The sequence below is a fragment of the Triturus cristatus genome, chromosome 2_2 (assembly GCF_964204655.1).
Source record: "Triturus cristatus chromosome 2_2, aTriCri1.1, whole genome shotgun sequence".
Classification (NCBI taxonomy): domain Eukaryota; kingdom Metazoa; phylum Chordata; class Amphibia; order Caudata; family Salamandridae; genus Triturus; species Triturus cristatus.
The window spans coordinates 608,438,355-608,460,132 of record NC_140582.1 but is presented as its reverse complement, the minus strand read 5'-3'; the positions used below and the strand labels follow the sequence as shown (position 1 = coordinate 608,460,132).

The window sequence follows — 21,778 nt, the reverse complement described above, 5'->3', positions numbered from 1 at the left end:
AGCCTGTGTCCTAGAATTGCATCCATCGCCTGGTAGCTCTGTCCAGTAGTGGGCACTCACAGACGAAATACCTTACACTAAGGCAGTGTACCACTTATCTTTCCAACTTTTATTCCATCTGCATTTCTTTGTGGGAACTGACGAGTACCAGTGTATCAGAGGGAGAGTTAAGTAAGATTTTTAGGTGATCACAGTGAAAGTTAAAATGATCGGTAAAATCACATACAAAATATGAAGTGTGAAAAACAGGAAATTAGTGCAAACATGTTGGCACAAAAAGGAAGCACTGCTGCTTTTTTAGTGTCACCATAAATTACAACTTCTTCCATCCAAACTCCCCGTCACCCCATCTTATCTCTGCGTTCTTACTGTAAACCTTAAAAAACTGCATTCATCCAGTGGCGCAAAAGGTGCATGCAATGCACTTTTCACCTTTTTAAACTTAAAAACCGAAAGGACTCGATAGTTTTTTTCTGGGACAGCTCACCAAACAACAAACTGTCTTCAACTATGCAACAATCCATTTTTCTTGAAATATCTTTAAACATAGCAAGCAATCCAGGCAGAAGTAAGGACCCAGGCGTAGCCTCGAATAACCCATAAGTAAGAAAAATGCACTGTTTTTTTAAAGATTGTAGATTGTTAAAGGTTTAAAGAACAGATCGAAGATGAACAAGTGGACTACAGACGTGGTAACACGTACTGACAACAGTGAATGGCAGGATCTTTGGGAAAATATTCCCCAATGTTATAAACGTCAGCTGTCTAGAGAGAAACATCAACAGCTGATCACCCAGTAGTCTTACCTCAAGCAACCTATAAACACATTCCCAGACTGTGCGTGGGGTTCAGGAGACGGTAGGCTTCTTCCTACATCTATGGTGGTCGTGCTCGAGGAGTAGTCTTTTCAAGAGAGGTGTTGTCCCATTTCTTTTGATTCAGGGTTAGTCCTGCTGGGTATATACATATAGTCTCTTTCACACATGTCCACAGGGTGTTGTTGGCCCACATTCTAAGTGACTCCGCATTGATAGCTGGATCCTGGAAGAAACCTTTGTAACCATCATTATTGCAATGGTATTACTAGCTCAGTAGAAAAGTTAGCATGCACCGTGTGCTGCCGGTAGGTGACATTACACAGGATATAGGGCCCACTTCTGCTTCACTTTCCTAAACTTGAGCTGGTTTTAACTCGTCTTCAAAGACTCTCGCTACTGAAACCTTTACATGTACCATTGTTACTGACAGTCTGGAGGGAGTTCAGGCCAATCCAGCAATTGTTCTGTTCTACGTTCCCAGTGTGTGTGTGGGGGGGGGTGAGGAAGGGTTCCGTTTGCTTTGCTTTCTTTGCACCGACCACAGTTATGATGTTTACATTTCATGCTTTATGAATGCCGCCATCAAGGCTCATTCAGTTGTTTATTTGAATACAAAGATTTAGACAAAAAATGAATTTTCTTTACGGGTACAATCTGGTGCCTAAAATGGCCTCTGCACTTGCGTGCCAAAATATGGGAGCATGAATGAGAAACGGGGAGCTATAGCTATTATGCAACAAACCCCAGAGCTCAGTCTGTTACAGCATTACCAACAACCACTGTTCTCACTCATGGGAGGTGCCAGTGGTGATGGGTGTGCAGGAGGCGCCGCTGTGGCACGGCTGGTGCACACAGACGTTAGTCTACTGTGGACTGGTGGGTCTACAGCAGGAAGGACTCCTTGGTGCCTTGGCCTTCCTACCGCTTCATCTTCAGCGATCAAACACATGCTGTATCCGCAGAGCAGGATATTCATTAGCCCTGTGTAAAATATCACCGAATTATTTTTAAACAAAATGTTGGCACACCTGCCAACACTCTTGAAAGGGCACTTCACAAATAACATAGATTACACTTTTGTCTATTGAGATTCACATCAACTGGCACAGTTGGAACCGTGACTCACACGTGAAAGGCTTGATTGCTTGTCACACCCTCTATGCAACTTTTCCTCTGTTGTGCCTCTTTCTTCAAACGGCTGGCACAGGCACAGTGTGGGCTGTACACTTGGCACGCTGCTTGTAGTCTTACGAGGACGCCTCCCTGCTCTTCACAAGAAACCCAGCCTTGCTGCCGACTCTCTGTACGTACAGTCATGGAGTACCAAGGCCTGCCACAGGCACTAGATACCCACAGAAGACATTACATGCAGTTGAAAGAGTGACCGTGTCCGTCTGGAGTACCAGGCTACCGCCCAGGTACAGCAGACCAATGCCAAGGTCCATTTTCATTTCTGTCATTAGTAATATCTGGATCATCATCATGTGTGTATTGATTAGCATACCCACTTAAAAGCATTTCAGTCCTCCTCACAACGCGTATGCACCTATAAAATGATAATTATTGTTCACACTCTATCATCAATCAATCAATCAATCAATCAATCAATCAATCAGGGATTTGTGAAGCGCGCTACTCACCTGTGAGGGTCTCAAGGCGCAGAGGGCGCGGGGGAGTTATCGTGTAGCTCCGTCTCATCCAAAGAGCCAGGTCTTGAGGCTCTTCCTGAATGCTTGCAGAGTGGGGTATCATCTGATGTTGAGCGGGAGTTCGTTCCAGGACTTTGCCTCGATGTAGGAATAGGCTCTTCCTCCCGTTCTAGCTCAGTGGATGCAAGGGGTTTCGGCAAGGGCGAGGTCGGCAGAGCGGAGGGTTCTCTTGGGTGCGTAGAAGGAGACTCTTTCTTTGAGGTATTGGGGTCCGGTGTTGTGGAGGGATTTGTAGGCGTGAATGACCAGCTTGAAGGTCACTCCCTTCTCGAAAGGGAGCCAATGGAGGTCCGCAGGTGCAGGGTGATGTGGTCTTGTCGTGGGATTCCGAGGACGAGTTTGACAGCAGTGTTCTGAATGGTCTGGAGTTCGCAGAGTAGGGTTTGTTGATTCTGGCGTAGAGGGTGTTTCCGTAATCCAGTCTGCTGGTTATAAGTGCGTGGGTGACGGCCTTTCTGGTTTCGGGGGGGGGTCCATTTGAAGGTCTTGCGCAGGATGCATAGGGTGTTGAAGCACATGGAGGAGACGGCGTTGATCTGTCGGGTCATGGTGAGGGAGGAGTCAAGTATGATGCCGAAGTAGAGAGCGTGGTCCGTGGGTGTTGGGGGGTTGCTGAGGGCAGTGGGCCACCAGGTGTTGTCCCATGCGGAGGGGGTAGATCCTTGGACGAGGACTTCTGTCTTTTCCGAGTTGAGCTTCACGCAGCTTCTGCTCATCCAGGATGTGACGTCTTTCATCCCTTCCTGGAAGCTGAGTCTGGTGGTGTCAGGTTCCCTGGTGAGGGAGAGGGTGAGCGGGTGCCGTTGGCGTAGGATACTATGCTGAGTCCATGCTTTCTGATGGTGGCGGCGAGGGAGGCCATGTAGATGTTGAAGAGCGTGGGGCTGAGCGATGATCCTTGGGGTACTCCACAGCTGATGTCTGTGGGTACGGAGAGGAAGGGCGGGAGTGTGATTCTTTGTGTTTGGCCGGTGAGTAATGTGCGGATCCAGTCTAGGGCAGTTTCTTGTACACCAGCGTCGTGGAGTCTGGCAGTGAGTGTGCGGTGGGAGATGGTGTCGAAGGCTGTCAAGAGGTCAAGGGGGATGAGGGCCGCCATGTGGCCCTGGTCCAGGAGAGTGCGGATGTCGTCTGTGGCAGCTAGGAGGGCGGTCTCGGCGCTGTGGTTGCTGTGGAATCTGGATTGGGTGGAGTCGAGGATTGAGTAGGCTTCTATGAAGTTTTGTGAGCTGGATGTTGACGATCTTCTCAGTGACCATGGCTGAGAAGGGGAGGAGAGAGATGGGTCTGTAGTTTCTGAGGTCCTTCTGGTCTCCGGAGCGCTCCTTGAGGAGGGGCTTGACTTCTGCGCGTTTCCAGTCGTCGGGGAACATTGCCGGTTTCAAAGGTGGAGTTGATGGTGGGTTGTAGTTCGGGTGCTATGGCGGCGGCTGCTCTGTGGAAGATGTGCGGCAGGCAGGAGTCCGTGGGGGCTGGCTGGCGTTGCTGGAGATGGATGTGGTGTTGATGCCTTGTTTCTGTTTGTTGAAGTTGTCATAGAGGGACATGATCTTTAGATGGAAGTAGGAGCAGAGTTTGTTGCAGAGGTCCTGAGAGGGGGGGGGGGGGGCGTCTGAGGCTTCGCTGGGGGTTTGGTGAATTCTTGTATGATGCTGAAAAGTTCCTTCGAGTTGCGGGAGTTGGCGAGGATTCTGTCCTAGATGAAGTTCTTTTTTGTGGATCTGATGTGTTGGTGGTATTCAGTCATGGCGGTTTTGTAGCTGGAGTGTGCATCATAACTCCAGATTACTATTTTCAGTCACCCGTTTTCAAGGATTCTAGGGTCTCCTTACATACTGTACGACATGAGATTGGAGAACAGGCTTTGCCAAGAGTATGCCTAGTCCCACGAAGGCACTGGCAACCTTGGTTAGGTTGGCTGATCTGGGCTGACAGTGATTGGTTCTAAGATATTGGAGGGAAATAATGGCATTTCAATAAGGTTTATTACCCTTGTGGTCTTGGTCGTAAAGTAATAAGGCAGTATCAAGTTACATGTTATCATCTCAAGCAGTTAACCCAGCACTTTTCTCCAGTCAGATTTTTTCACAATCAAACTATTCTGTCTCATGTTAAGATACCCAGATTTTGGGTCTCGGGCACCCTCTCTACAGAACTCAATCAGCTGTGTCTCTTGTGATGTGGCAACCACACATTCTTTAGATCAGCCCATACCCGACTGGGTAAGTAGGAACATGGATAACTAATTCACTGTTTTGAAATATATACTACTCAATATATTAGAAGGTGCAGTTGATTTGTTGGATACCTCAACAAGGGAGCCATTGTGCTTGATCCAAAAACCACCTGGACCTACACTGGGAGATAAGGAGGTTTCTAAAATGTTCATGATCAGCCTGCAGGACCAATGGGAGCGCTACTCATCCACTCACAGTTGTAACTACCATGGGTCATTCCCCTCTGTAGTTCCACTGAGACTCTGGCACAGTTAGACACTGCTAAAAGGGCGCTATACTGGAATGTGTCCCTCATAGAGATGTCAAGGAAGAACTGTTTAGCAGCAGGGGTATGTACGACATTTCTGGGGCAATCTTCACAACAGCATCAAAGCAACTGGACAGAAGTGTACTATTTCTTCAATAGGTAAAGTTAAAAATGTGTGATTTTCCATTTTAACTAAAATAGATCTACAAAGCAAACAGAAAGCTATAGTTGAAACAGATACTTGAGCCGAGCCTTTGTAAAACATTGAATACTACGGCCCACCTGAACTGGGTACAGTTCCTACAAAAAGAGATGTGGCCGAATGCATCACGGTCATCAGTTTGAATGCACGCTTGAGCACAATTTTGATATGTGGCTTCAGGAAAAAGTTAGAATCCAGTGATAAAGTTGGTCCCACGACTAACACTTGATTCTACCGTGGTAAGAACTGGAAAAATCTTCATTTCTGATCCATTCATCAGGAGCTTTTTGGTGCCTACCTTAACATTGTCCAGAAAAAAGGGAACCTATAAACTCACCCTATTTAATACTCAGAAAGCTTACGATGTTATCTGCTGGTCATGAGTTTGGATCCAGGTAAAGTCAACTCAGACTTTCATCTTTCTGAGGTCTACAGATTCAATACTAAAAAAAAACGGTTAATAACGACACCTGGGACCACATAAGGAGCGTCTCTGCTGCCTCAGAGCAGGTTAGAGCTCCTATTTATTTCACCCAATATTTCCCCGAGTAGGAGCTTTCTTTTCAGACAGTACAGCTCGGAAACAGTGAGCAGGGTTTGCCTGTTTCTTTTTCTGAACTGTGCTGTCTAAAATAAAGCTCCAACATGGAGACACTTCGGGTTAAATGAATTGACTTTACACTCTGCAGGCCTGTTTATAAACAAATGATCTGGGTTCCACAGGCATAGATATGAGACGGTGTCTGATGCAGCGGGACTGTAGAACACAGACATAGCTGAAGAGAAGCAGAGCAGCAGGATTCCGCTGAAGAATGAAAATAGCATTTAAAAAGCATCGGGGACCGGGACAATCCCTGGCTGATTCACAAACGATGCAATATTGACAAATTAAAAAGGGTCCTAGTCTGTCACGTTTGATAACCAAAGAAAAACATGAACGTGGTCCATTTCCAAGCCACTCTAGCCCTCCTCCGGCAGATCTCAGTCTAATGCAGAGGAGAGGATTAACCTCATGCGGTGTTCATGTTTCAGAGGTAGCTGGGACTCCGGGTTGGCTCCGTCAGTAATGGGATCACTTGTCTTAATACCAAAGTCGTTGAATGGGGACAAGGGTATCCAAGCGTGGAAGTTATAGTGCCCCTATCTGCCTCACTTATCTCCACAGCTCTTTTCCTGTTGGTGATTTTTAAAGCATTCCTTCAGTTATCTTACCTCTCCTCCTATGCTCTAATAACTCTTGCTTGGCGCCTGGTGTTTCTTCGCAGCTGATAAGGGAAGTGAGATTATATCACTAAAAAAACAACCCAGAACCAAGCGATGGGCTTCCAAACTTCAGTCACGTCATACTTCGTTCATACTCCTCAGATCTTTTGATTCATGCTTTTTAGGTCGAGCCTAGAGTCAGCGCGCATGTGCTGCTCTGCGAGACTTGTTATAGTGGAGTATGGAATAGAAGCCCCGCCCACTCTCCACCCATATTTGTCATTGGCTTGTGTCATTGTCATCCATAAATGCTGGCTTCTGATTTTTAAATACGCTTATTGGTCCCTCCTTAGTACCGCCTTGCCTTCATTTGTAACCTCCCATGGCGACTGGCCCTTTTACTTCGGTTGTTACACGGTACGTCTTATTTAGTCTGTATGCACTATTTTCCTTAATGGGTTTCTCCTGCTGCAGGCACGACATGCTTTGCTTACATTCAGCTCGCCATGCGCGGTTTCTCTTTTAAAGAGACTGGTGGCGAATGTTCGGAGACCTTCCTACTTAACGTGGAAGCAAAAACTGACGCACGTCCCACTTGAGCCCATACCTACATGCCTAGCATGTATGATGGTGCATACCAGCGTGTGAAGGGGTGAGTGCTCACATACAATGCCTGTGGACTACTGGCTTCCAATCAATGCATCATACACCTCTCTGCGCACACAAATGCTCCAACAACTCTATTGCGCTTCCATTGCCTGTCCTTTCAGGGACTGTAAACCCGTCCTCACCCTCACGTGACCTGTTCATACATGCTATCTGGGCCTCACTCCTGGTGGGTGCTTCCCGCGGCTGTTTCTCCCGCCCCATATCAGACATGACTCCCCAATCCTTCAATGCAGACTCCTGAGATTGTTTGCTCTGTATTACGTTTTGACTTGATGTACTTGTGCTTATCATTGCAGGTTTCAACATGGGCACATTTGTGCTACCAGCTATGTTGTTCGGAAAGTGGCTTTCGCATTTACTACATGATACTGCAATATTATGTCTGATGATAGGTCTGAAGCGGTTCTTTCAGTCTATGCAAAAAATATACTAAACACATTTAAAAAAAAATTTTCGCCTTCAGTTCAAACCATGCTTCACACATTTTGAGCACTTTGTCCTTTGTCTGGACGCATCCCTCAAAAAGTTCCTCTACATACACACGGTTACATCATCCATCGGTGAACTCCTTTGATTCCAATGTACAATGTCGTTGCAAAGGTACATACTAGCAAATCTGCATGATATGGACAATACTGTATTTCATCTTCAAAACCTGTTATATCTTATAGAGCATCGCTGCCCTAACTCATGTCTCTGTATTTCAGAATGGCAATATCAATTATTCTGCAATGGAGAACTGCCATCCGGCGCAGGTGTAATGACTGATAACATGGTATTGATGCAGTCTCAGTCTACATGGATTTAACACACCAGTCTAGTAGTTAATAATTACCTTACAAACAAGTAAAAAGAGCAGGCTTTAGGGTATAAGAAGGCGGCACATTACAGATGCACCTCCTGAACCATGACAACATCCCATCCCACTTCCTCGAAAGGCAAGGTAAACATAGGCCAGGCAAGAACTGGGAAAATACTGCTGATTAAAACCTCTGCCTCTCTCACAAAACTAATCAATGAAAAGCTCACATATTTCAGTATCAAGACAAAGTATATCTAACTTTGGCATGAAGACTATTTAGGTGGGTGTCGAATAGAGGCGACACTCTTAGCATATTTCACTCATAGTGAAATCCTCGGGACCCTGGTACTCATTAAAAAAATGTAATCACCTGTTGCTCCACAACTTCAACACACACAGTTCTACAGAAACTTGACTTCACCTTGGTATTGGTTTACAAAGGAGCCTAAATGAAAATACAGAACAGCCCATAATGTTGGTTATTAAACACCATTTGACATATTGTTTCAATTATTTCGAGTATTACTTGCATTTTGCTGGCAACAAATATTAATCCATATTTTGGCTAGTCTGTGTAACTGTACTGTCTGTGGAAAGCAATTACACATAGTCGGTACCTTGGAACATTCTACCACTCTACAGTTCAAAGAATAACTTGACATGGCAAGTAGGGCTCTTGTTCATTACCTTAGAGGGTTCAAACTAAACTACAACATAGCTCTCAGTAATTGTGGCCTATTCCTGACATAGGAGAAACTTGCATCTCAATTTATGATCATCGCTTAGAAAATATGTTACTGAACACCGGCTAGAAGGGTAAAGTCACAGTACTGTATAAGGAAGTGTGGAAATTTTCCACTATGATACAGATACACACCTACCTTGTATGGAATTGAGATTGTGGCTGTGTATTGATGGACTCACAAAAGGACTGATTCTGTGATCTAGAAAGAGCAGTGCCCCCTACTGCCCACCCTAAAGGTATTTACTACAAATATTTACTATGTTCATCACCCCACTGAGGCGAAGTAAAATTAATCAGAACCTTGGGAAAATAGGCCCAGATGCTGCGATGTAGTGGGAACGTTCTTCCATTTCCTATATGAAAGTCCATTGGTTGTGTGGTACTGGGTATCCGTACAACAGAACACAGCCATCTGCATGAAGCACAATATTGAATACACTTGGATGCCTGTGTATTGGGACTGATACCACTTGGAACTTTAATAAATGGGTCTTTCATTATCTGAAGGTTGTACAGCTAATTGATAGATGCAGAAGGGAAAGACACTGACCCCGTTTTGATAGAATTAATTGGAACATAATTTCTGTCAAATACATGGTAACCTCAGCTACACAACATTTCAACCAACAAGAGAAACTTATTAAAAAGAGCAATATAAAGTGATAGGCGAAAGAAACAACATATAAGCAACACCAGGTGAGAGGAGGAGAGTGGAAAGTGAAAATCTCAAATTTGTGGGTACCGAACCACCATACTGCAAAGGCTAATTTTTATTGTATTTATATAACGCTTACTACCCTGGAAGAGGTGTCAAAGTGCTTTTCAGTGAGCAGCCCGCTATTCGGGAACCCAAAAAGGATTAGTGGTGAGCTAGTATAGCGAAATACGAATTAATAGAGCGGTGGACATGGGAGTCTGTTAGTTGGATTGAAAAGAATGATGGAGGGATAGAAGAGGTCTAGAAGGTGTAGAGGTCTAGAAAGCTCTAGCAGGTCTAGGAAGAGGTCTAGCAGGTCTAGAAAGTGTTTATTTGGAGATGATAGTAGTAGTAGGAGGAGGTTTGGGATGAGTAAAGGCGGGATGAAGGGGGGAAGAGGCTCTAGAAGTGGATTAGGAAGACAAATGAGGTCTTGGATAAGTCTAAGGCGAGATACATGATAAAATGGGGTTTGGGGTGATGCAATGAGGGATAGAGGAGATAAGAGTCTACAAAGGGTAATTTTGGAGATGATAATAGGAGAATGAAGTTTGGGCTGAGTCAGAGAGTTGAGTTAGATTATATATTGATAGAGGTATAGGGTGACATATAGGGTAGTGCATTGGAGAGAGTCAAAACCTTTTTGTTTTTTGTTTTTGTTTACAGTAGGAGTAAAGTAATACATATATATATACATAAGTAAGGTAACATATCAAGATGTTTGTATTTAACAAACTGAGACACTTAAGTGCTGCTGTACTTTAAACTAATTTATTTGTGCGTTTAAAAAAAAAAGTGATTGTAGATACATAGTTACAATAAAATGTATGTATTGTGATAGATAAATAAATGGAGAAGCATAAGCATCTAATCAAATAACTTGTATGAAAACTATGCAGTGACCTATATACATGTTACGCATAGAATAACATAACCATAAGTAATATGTACATTATGCAGAATTACAGAGTATATATTTAAAAAACATGATTATTATACCCATTTATACAAAGGAATACACATAATAAAAATACATATGTATATACACGGGAATATGCTGTACATTTATGTTTGAGTATGGTGGTTATATAGGGAAGAGCCAACTCTTGAGTAGTCTTCTGAAGATGAGATAACATTAGGGGGGGCCAATCCTGACAGAAGATAGGCCCTTAAATAAAAGACTAATTTAAGATGCATTAAATTGAGTGAGACCTTAAATGTACAATGGTTGATACAGGGTTTAATTGAAGTAAATTTACTCAGCATGTTGCTATTCTCAACAAAAATTTAGCAGCATTCATAACTCTACTGGAACGACCCACATAAAGTCAGGTTTATCCTTCGGCTATAAATCAGTATTTAAATCCAATGCGTTTCAATGGAAAGTTTAGACTGAACCAGTATTTCTTAGTCAAAGGACAAGATCAACACCTTCCTCAGTAAAGTGCTATGCAATACTAAGCAGCTCAAATATGTACTTGAAAAGTCAGCAATGTACTAAATTGGCAGTCACACAAAACATCCTCGGAAGTGGTGCCAATGTGTCTGACGATAGCATGACCATTCATCTTACGAGGCAATATCGTTGATGCTATCTGCCACAAAAATTGTTTTTACACCACATACCCAAAGCATTAGTGGAAGCATGAACAAACATCTGGAAAGGACAGTAGGTGGTATTAGGCAAACTTCGCCCTCTTACCTGAACATTTTCTTCGGTGACCTGGATCTCTGCTGTGTAAACATAGTCAATAAGTAACTTTAGCGTCCAGCCGTCAACTTCCTTAATCCGCACTCTTTTGGCTCGACTCTCACTCATCTCACCTGTAATATGAACATATAGATTTATTGTAGAATATAGAGAAGGGGCAAACAGACAGCATGAAAATTACCATGGGCCCGATTACAACTTTGGCGGTGTGTGAGCGAGTACACCATGCCGCCGCCCGCCGCCCGCCGCCCGCTCCCACAATGACAAAGCCATGTGAGCACCGGCCGCCAGATTACGAATTTTCTTGTGTCTGGCATGCGTTTCTTTGGCAGTTTCTCTGAAAATGGGCACTGCAATGGGTGCACCAAAGGCAGTTTCAGCACGGCATGGACTGTTAAGTCCATGCCGTACTGGAACTGGGATTCCATGCACACAGGGGAAGCACAACGTGTGACCCCTGTATGCACGGACTGCCATAACTCATAATCAGGCCCTTTGTGTTTTGCTGGGGCTATTTTTGTGTTTGGTGCTATAACCTAAGTAATTTAAAAAAGACTTAAAGGTACTTTGAGAGTTATGAATAGGTACTACAGCGAAGGGCTACTAGGGTTAAAGACTGCCACACAATAAGAAGTTGCAAGACAAAGACGACTACATAGGAGTGGGTACTTCAGTCAAGGTTGAAAGAACCATATTATTTTCACTTGCATTACAGATGAAAATACAGAGCATGCTGAGTCCACTCCATAGTGTATCGGCTGCATTTACTTCAGCCGCGGCCCGTGCAGGTAAGAGAGGTGGGGCCGAGTGAGGGGGTTTCAACAGACGACAACGAGGGAAAATGAATGATTTATTCAATTTTCCCTCATCCTCCTCTGTCGAAATCCCCTGCCATTGGCCCCACCGCCCCACTGCTCTTACCTGCACGGGCCGCAGCTGATTTACTTAACACCACTCCTCACAGATCTAAATGCCGTAGCAAATGTTATTGCCCGTCATACACACTGATGCTGATTTAATACTGTTGCACTTCATAGATATTTACTGCACTTTGCAGATACTACTACCTCAGAAGAATTTGCATTTTAAAAAAATACTTTATATTGGAGCTATATAGTAACATCTCATAGACATCACTGTATCTAACAGCCTGTATCATGCATGGTAGGCAGATTAGTTGGTTATTTTGGAACATTTCTTAATTGGATTTTCAAAATAAAATACATTGTTCTATCAGTAGGACACCAAATAGGTGCATACGACATTACAATGAGGACCTTTGAAGAAGGTCTAATATAAGGATTATGAAGCACCAAAGTGAAAAGAAAAGAAGAACAAAAAGAGCAGTAAAATACTCGGTTCTCAGTCACAACTGTGGATATTAGTAATTCCCACATGTCCACACCATACAGTTTTTACATATCCTAAAAGGATTCACAACTTCCTTCAATCTCAAGGACAGCAACATTATTAAGGTTGAAGAAAATAATAATACAATAAATGGGATGCGGCAATCAGCCAACTGACGTCTTTCAGAGTTGTCCAGTTTAATCACCTGCCACCCGTAGACAAAGACGGGTGTCCCCACATAGGATCCTGTATACCATCCTCCCACTGCAATTGTGAGAGAGGGGAGTGGTGTCCTGTCTCGTTCCATCTCTCTACGATTCTTGCAGCTGTATAAAGGGACGCTGTACGTTTTCAAACAGGGACATTTGGTCCTGGATTTTGTATACACGCCTTTCGTAGGTGGCTAAGCAGTAAAGTTCAGTAATCCATTCCTGTTGTGTGGGCACTTGTGGGGAGTGCCAGTGTCATAGCTTGGACTACGGTAACACAGTATACGTAGGGCTTCCTGATAAACTTCTGGGGAAATTTCAGGTCGTTCTAAATGATGCGGCAAGATTAATTTTTAAACTGCCAAGAAGAGCTCGCGCCACCCCCCTGCTACAACAGTTACAATGGCTCCCTATCAAGCAGAGGGTCAGGTTTAAGGGCCTGTGCATTGCACATAAAGCACAGTACGGAGTGGCGCCTAACTACATCAAAGACCGTCTGAAGCTTTATGTGCCTAGATGATGCCTTCGTTCATCTGGGTCAAGCTTGTTAGCCTGCCCGCGCTTTAACAGAGCCAGCTTGGGGGGCGGGCCTTCTCAGTTGTGATCCCCCAGCTCTGGAACAAGGTACCACACAGTATGTGTAGGAAAGCCACCTTACTCCCGTTCAGGAGGAAACTCAAGGCCATTTTGTTCACTGAGGCATTTGGATAAGTTCATCCTAATTTGTGCTAAGCCTAGCAGGAATAAGGGATCTCTGGGTTCTTGGTCTATGCTGCAAGCGCTTAGAGCCCTCTGGTGTTTTGGCGCTCTACAAATATAAATTAAAATAACATAACATAGTATAGTATACCTATCTTGGCGATCATGAGAAATGTTGCCGTCCACATCCACCAACGATGGGCAGATTTGTTTGAATGCGGTCCGTGAGGTTTGGCTCCAAATAGGTATTACCGAATGTGGGGTTCGACGTACAAATGTACGAGATCGCCACATCCCCTCCGTTGACCATGAAGCACAGTGTTGCTCTTTATTAAACCATTTGCTGACGTACATTACGTATGTATTTTAAAACGCATGCCTTACAATTACGGCATTACACTTTATTGCACCTGACTCAGGTTAACTAGGAGTGGCAAGTTTCTCGACACTGGGCTGGTCCCAGTGTAGTCCTGACGAAGAGCTGGGGAAGCTCGAAACTAGTTGACCAGATCATATGCTAGGCACACCTTTCCATTATAGTTAGGTCTCCTCGGCATATTACCCCGTTTTTAATCTTTTTCAGCTTAGAGCACTAATAAAGTCTATTCTTAGCCCACTAGCTGATTATTTTAATTATCCCACTCCACCACTTTTTCACTCACACTACACATAGTCCACAATTTTTAAGTGCTCCTACGTAACATCGCAAGTCGTAGCACGCCCCAGTCCGTAGAGGACTGGGAGGACCCCTATGATGAAGCATGTCACCGTGGGGAAACCCTGGTGAGTGAGGGGACTAAAGAAAGAGATAATTCTTCCCTTTCTTTCCATTCAGTGTTTTTCAGGATCAAATTGACTTCTGGAACACCTGAGTGTTCTTTCTGGTTAGGTTTTTGTCTACTTGACTTGTTCAGGTAGTTGTTTTTTACAGATTTGTTTACACAAACATGATTGAGCTTCACAGACACGATTGAACCTCACAGACAGTACTGAACCTCTGACTTTAGAGCTTCTTGAAGACAAGACTTCACCTTATGGAAACTACCCCAGCTAAATGATCCCACTTTAGAGATGTGATGCAGCCTCATGACCAAAACTCCACTACACAAGCTGCACTCCTACAACTTTCCTGGGTACAACTAGATGCCCGTATCAGGCTGTCAATTGGAATGACCTAAACATTGTCACTTAAACTGTCAAATGTTTAAATGTTGAAATGTCTGAATGACGAATTCCAACCACATAACATTCTACTAATGAAACTTAATTGCTCCCACTTACAGACCTTATTAATTAAAATAAATATTGCCTAACTTTCAGAGTAATCAAACTAGTTCAACTTCCATGTCCAAAAGATACACTCATTGTTGGAGAGATTCCAGAATGAATCATGGCACACCCAGTTTAACTTTAAAAGCCCCTAAAGATAATTAAAAAACTGAAGCAGGACTTGTGCTTCACATCTATACCAACCTGTAGCTATTTACCTGCTTACCTAATTCTAGTCCATACCCCTGGAGTGGACCAACCACTTTGACATCCCTATCTCCCTACTCAGCATCCTAGCAACAAACCAAGATCTACACAAAAGGGAAGACCATACCTCCAGATCCTTCACAGACTTCTCCATAGACAACCTAATGCTTGACCTCATTTCTCCCCCTACCAAATATACTTCAGAAGCAAACATCCTAAACAACTTCAGCACCTTTTTTGGAAAGCTATGTGAACATCCACACTCCAATTACAAAACACAATTACAAGCCAAAGCCTTCAGCTCCCTGGTACTCTAAAGACCTTGCTAAGAATTAAAAATCCATCCATCCACAGGCAGCAAATAAAATGGAAGAAAAACAGAAGTCCCAAGGATGTCTTGATTCTGAAGTCCATCAGCGCAACATGCAAAAAGCTCATCGCATCTGCTAAAGTAAGTACTATATCAACACCTTCAATGAAGCCACCAACGGAAAAAAATGCTGTTCAAGATAATCATTAAACAAAAACAATGGTTCTGTCGGGTATACCAACTATTTCTTCTGAGTACGTTTAGTGTGAATGTACTATTCTACAGTCTTCAAACATTCGTATCTCAGCAATCTAGACATATGGAACATATAGCAAATAGTAACACACGTGACACAAATTGCTGCCTACTCACTTGTTTTATATAAATTGAATCATTTATATGTATTTACACATTTGTAAACAAGGCTGTCAAGACGAGGTGAGGTTCTAAGTGATGTGATTAAGTGACATTTGCGCTCAGTGCTGGTGTTTGGTGCGCAATATGTACAGCGTGATTGTAATATGTACATGGAAAACAAAATATATAGGCCAGAATATTGGGGAAAACACAGTGACTCTGCTGTTTACTAAATAATCTTTTGCCTGCAAAGCCCTGGTAAATCTGGACCATGCGAGGTCGTCGACGTTTCAACCCAAACTATGCTCCATTAAGTAGTCAAGGCGAATCTTCATCAGGACAAAAACAGGGGTACGGGGTGACAGCCTATAAATGAAGAAAGCGCAGATTAGGCATGTTCCATAGCTAGGTCTGAAGGGGATACGAATGCGAAGAAAGGTTGACACTACTCACCCACAAAGAACCAGAGAGATTCCTGGTTAATCTTTCAGCTTGTGGTGCCTGATGGTTAGATCATGATTAATCTTTGCCCAGGCGATGTAGATCTAAAAGATAAATGGGGTGCACAATTCCAATTAAACTTGTATGTGTACGCACACATCCTATTTTTCAGAGTGAACAATTGTATTGCAAAGCTAAAATTGCCGGCGTGACGAATCTGGCACTGCAGGATGAGAAGTTTAGGCGAAACACGCTTTGCAGTGCCCAAATGTGGGGCTGGGTGTTGGGGAAGAACACAGTTTAAAAATTCACCGGAGCTAAATTGCCGGCGTGATGAATATATCAAAGCGGGATGATTGGTTTAAAATACCCGCATGGTAGGACACTATAATAGGCAAACAGTTCAAATTATACCTGTTTTGCAAAGCCTAGAGCCTGCTTGTGAATATAGGGCTGGCTGTCAATGAAAACCACAAGTTAATAAAAACCGGAGCTAACTTGTAGTTTTCATTGACAGCCAGCCCTATATTCACCCTATATACCATGCAGGTATTTTAAAACAATAAACCCGCTTTGATATATTCATCACGCCGGTAATTTAGCTCCGGTGAATTTTCAAACTGTGTTCTTTCCCAACACCCAGCCCCACATTTGGGCACTGCAAAGCGTGTTTCGCCCAAACTGCTCATCCCGCAGTGCCAGATACATCACGCCAGCAATTGTAGCTTTGCAATACAATTGTTCACTCTGAAAAATAGGGTGTATGCATACACATACAGGTTTAATTGGAATTGTGCGCCCCATTTACCTTTTAGATCTACATCGCCTGGGCAAAGATTAATCATGATCTAACCATCAGGCACCACAAGCTGAAAGATTAACCAGGAATCACTCTGGTTCTTTGTGGGGGGTGTTTTCCACGTACATATTTTAATCACGCTGTACATATTGCGCACCAAACACCAGCACTGAGCACAAATGTCATCATCGTCGGAGAACCTTGCGATTTTTTACAGATACATTGATGACATTTTTTTAATTTGGAAGGGAAACCAATCTGATCTTCTTGCACGTATTACACAATTCAATACCATCAATGATCGTATACAATTCACTCATGAAATCAGTACTAATCATATCTCCTTTCTGGATGTTGACGTTACTATACAGAACAATCAATTAGTCACCTCTGTTTTTACAAAAACTACCGATCGCAACAATTTGTTACATTTCTCCAGTTTTCATCAAAAATCCCTCAAAAAGCATCTGCCTTACTCCCAATTATTGAGGATTAAACGTATTTCATCCACTGAAGAAATTTTTCATGAACACAGTAGTAAACTCATGGATAAATTCAAAAAAAGATCATACCCAGCCTCTATTCTTCAAGATGCAGTCAACAGAGCCAAAACTAAGAATCGTACTGACCTACTCCAAAAACAGACTCCCATTGATTCCACAGATTCACGATTGACATTTGTATCTAAAGTATTAAAATTAAGAAAGTCATTCGTAAATACTGGCCATTACTACAAGCTCCACCACATTTCAAAGGAACTTTTCACCAACTTCCTATTTTCGCCTACCAACGCTCACGCAATTTGCAACAACTACTCAACAAGAGCCCTCCTCAATCTGATCAAAAGCATAAAGGTACTATCCCTTGTTTAAACTGTGGTAGCTGCAATAACATCATTAAGGGAACTACATTAATGCATCCTACCAAAGGCACACCCATCAAACTAAGAGTCACGGCTACTTGTGATACGAGCAATGTTGTGTACTTAATAAAATGTCCATGTGGACTACCATATGTGGGCAAGACTGAAAGGAAAATTAAGATCCGCCTCACGGAACATAAAAGCAACATACGAACCAAGAATATCAAGTCCACAGTGGCAACTCATTTTCTTGAGTTTAATCACAACAGTAGTCAACTCAGATTCATGATCTTGGAACAAGTTCCCGCACAACGTGGGAGAGACAATAGTCGTTTCCTCTTACAACGTGAATTGTTTTGGATAAACAGACTTAATTCCGTGCACCCCAGGGGACTCAATGAACGGCTTGAATTTAGTTGTTATTTATAATTTTTTCACTTTTAAAGCTTTATTCTATTACATTGATGTATCTAACTTCCATTATTAATACGTATTTTTTTCACTCTTTTTCACTCTTAGCTTAACTGCATTTCCTTCTTCTTTTTTCCCGCTTTCTATTTTCCCATATAGTTTGTTATATGTATGAATTACAAATGTTTCATTTTTTGGATTTTACTTCAGATAATTTATTATTTTCTGTAGCCATAATTCACCAGATACATTGTTTTATTATCTTTATTAATTTTTATTTGTAATCACCAAATTTCATGTTCATTCACTCCATCCACTCTACATTCGCGTTTATTTCATTTCGACTACTTTGCACAGTATTTTTTTCATTTCTATTGCATGACGGCGATCACTTCCGGGTCTTTCCTTTATGATTCCGGTGTCAAACTTACGCGTTACTAACCATTCTCGATGTGGTCCCGCGCACATTATCACCGTGTTTACAGGTACGTGCAAACACTTCATGATCTGAGTTTTTTTTTATTAATTTTTTTATTGTTTATGATTGAAATAGAAAACAATACAGAGATCTCAGCGGTGTGCATTATAGACTTCAGAGTAATAGATACATTACAACAATTCCGTTCCATAGACCACAAAGAACATATAAGCAAAGCTCCGGGCATCAAGGTCCTAACAACCATCATAGCATTTCCACCCCTCGAACCCAGACAGGAATACCCTGGAACATGGACCCTCCATCCGCCCAGCAATGCCCCCCAGAACTTCAATCTTCATATTTGCAAAAGTCAAGCCCTGCGCAGCCCACGACTCCGGGCCCGAAGCGGAGAGGCCCATAGCACTGCAACCATCTCATGGCCGATCTGAATATGCATCCCCGCTGGTGTCTAACCTATCCAACCCCTGTGGGCACTATCCTCGAGCTGGCGTGTGATTGAGAGGCGCTTGGTAGGTTCGCGATGTATGTTTTATACGGACCCAAGATATCTTTGGGACGGGCCACGGTGGGGAGGAGACTAGCGTAAATCTCGCTGTTCGTGTTGCAAAAAGCCATGGCCGTAAGCCACGCCGTGGCCGTGGGAGCTGCCCCACCACCCCAGTGTCAAGCAATTTCCCGCTTGGCTAGTAGAAAGCCCAGAGACGCAAGCCTCCGAACTGTCTTGGGGAAATTTGCAGTGTAGCCCAGCAATGCAACCTCAGGAGTGGGAACCAACGTAAGCCCTAACATCTCATCAAGGAGTTTGTGCACTTGCGTCCAGAATGAATGTAATAGCGGACATGTCCAGGTCATGTGTGCAAAATCAGCATGAGGTGCAGCACATTTCCAGCAGGTGTGAGGCCGCGTGGGATCAATGGAGTGGAGCCTGTCCGGGGTCATATAGCTGCGGCGAAAAAACCTATAGTGCAGAAGTTTATGACGACTATTGAGCGATATCGTGCTAGCGACCTTGCAACAAGCGGACCATTGTTCGTCCGTAATAGGTCTACCCAAGTCCGCCTCCCAGGCCGCCCGCAACTGGTCATCCGCACAAGGAACCAGCGCGGCGCATGCCCTGTACAATTTAGAAATAATGTGTGCCCCTGTATCCGTATCAATGAGGAGGGTGAGGGGTTCAAAGGAAGCCGGCTCGAGGGGGAATCCCTTAATTTCTGACCTGACCGTAAAGTAAAGCCGGTTCAGGATGAATTTGTCCATGAAAGTGGCTGCGCGGAATCGTGCCTCTTCCGATACCGAAAATATGTGCCCCCCCGTGTATAGATCCCAAATCTTGGTGAGGTTAAACTTCGTTAAAGTGCGTTGCACAAGTTTCTTGCAAGTGCTCGGCAACCAACCTGCATTGGGAAGCGGGAGAGATGAGGAATATAGAATGGGCTGGTCCAAATAGCGAGACAGTCTATTCCAGGCCCAGCTGGTGGTGGACACCATTTGAATATCTACTGGACTCCGGGGGATACCCCTGGGCAACACTGCCGACATGCGACCCGGGAGAACAAAATCCGCCTCAGGACGAAGAAATGGAATCCGAGCGTCAGGGTGGTACCAGGCAAAGGCGTGTGCACACTGAGCGACCAGATAGTACAAATACAAATCCGGTACTCCGAAGCCGCCCCTGTCATGCGGGAGCGTGAGAATCTTCCAACGGATCCGGGGGTGTTTTCTGCCCCAGACCAGTCTAATCAAATGGGACCGTAGGGTGGCGAAAAAGGATTGGGTGAGGGGAATGGGGATGTTATTAAAAAGATACAAAAATTTAGGAAGCACTATCATTTTGATAATGGCGATTCTGGCCGCCATGGAGAGCGGAAGTCGCAGCCACCCGTCCACCTGCGCCTCAAGCTTCGCAACCGCGCAGCCATAGTTGAGGCGGATAATTTCGTCCACGCTCAGGTGTATATGTATGCCCAGATATCGTACCAAGTCGGAGCACCATTCCAGCGGAAACTCACACTGCCAACGGGAGGTGCCGCTAGTCAGTGGGAATATTATAGACTTATGCCAGTTGATGCCCAACCCCGAATGGCGGCCGAAGCGAAGGATTTCCTGTATCAGGGGGGCAAGGTTAACCTGTGGCTCCCTGACATATAATATAGTATCGTCCGCATAGAGGGAGACCAACAGGGGACCCGTCCGAAACTGTAGGCACCTGTGGAGATGTCGTTCCTGAAAATGCCTGATTAAAGGGTCCATGGCGAGTATGAACAATAGTGGCGAGAGCGGACAGCCCTGGCGAGTGCCGCGGGTGAGAGCGAATGTGCGGGACAGGATGCCGTTAATCCGCAAGCGTGCCGTGGGACGACTATAGAGGAGCCGCGTGGTGGCAATGAAGCCAGCTGGCATGCCCATACGCTGCATCACGGAAAGAAAAAAAGGCCATTCTAAGGAGTCGAAGGCTTTTTCAGTGTCGAGAAGACTCGCCGCCGCGGGCGTGTCAGGGTTTATTCTATGTAATACTGTGAATAGCGTCCGCAAATTTAATGACGTTGCTTCATGATCTGAGTTAACGAAGCTTTGCACCCCATTCACTACCACCTTTTAGCTATGTTTAGTACCTTCTGATACGCGCTGATAACACAGCGTGTATGTTTTTCGGACACTGTTGTGATTACGGGAATTGTTACTTTAATCCACGGGCTCAAATTCTTGTCACTTTTTTAACATATTCCATTTTCCCACCGGCACAATAATGAATTAGGCATTTGTAAATGTTTCGTCGTTTCTAACACTTTGCACGCCCCTTGTACCATCTTGACCATGTTCTTTTTTAATTGCCACCACTTTCTTTCAAGCTTTCATTCTTCGAACGTTTATTATGAGAATGCATGCTCTTAGTCTTCTGGTGAAGGTCCACGTTGACCTTTTGCACTTTTTATTAATATCTCTTAGTTACGTATTTTTCTTTGCATTCCGAAAGACTTGGACTTTGGCTTAATTCACCTTTTTCCTATTGTGTTTAGGAAAATCCCCCTGACGAAGGGCTAGACCCGAAATGCATCGGGGAATTCTGAATACTTTTCCAATTGTATGGATTACATATATGTGAACCACACCTTTATTTGAGAAATGACAAAGTATGAGAATCATCATACATGGATTATTCATCATTGATTAAAAACCTTATCTAACCTAATTACATTGGAGTTACCATTTTTATTCATGTCGTCGTTTCTGGAGTGCTACGTGAGGACGTCTTTTCCCTTAGACGCTAATTTTGCTGATCGCCACACACCTCTCAAGATTAGGAGGTGGCACTCACAAGCACCAAAAAGTTTGCTTTCAGATTACAGAATCACTGAATTTTCATTACCAGCGAGTGCAACCGTCT

General features: G+C 43.8%; 1 protein-coding gene across 1 annotated transcript in view; it reads right to left on the bottom strand.

Moving 5' to 3' along the window:
* Nucleotides 1-21,778, bottom strand: part of KLHL2 (kelch like family member 2) — a 506,272-nt gene that overhangs the window by 264,480 nt on the left and 220,014 nt on the right. Inside the window, exon 4 of the mRNA XM_085641784.1 lies at nt 11,032-11,153. Coding sequence (XP_085497910.1) covers nt 11,032-11,153 — 122 coding nt within the window. The remainder of the gene's footprint in view (nt 1-11,031; nt 11,154-21,778) is intronic.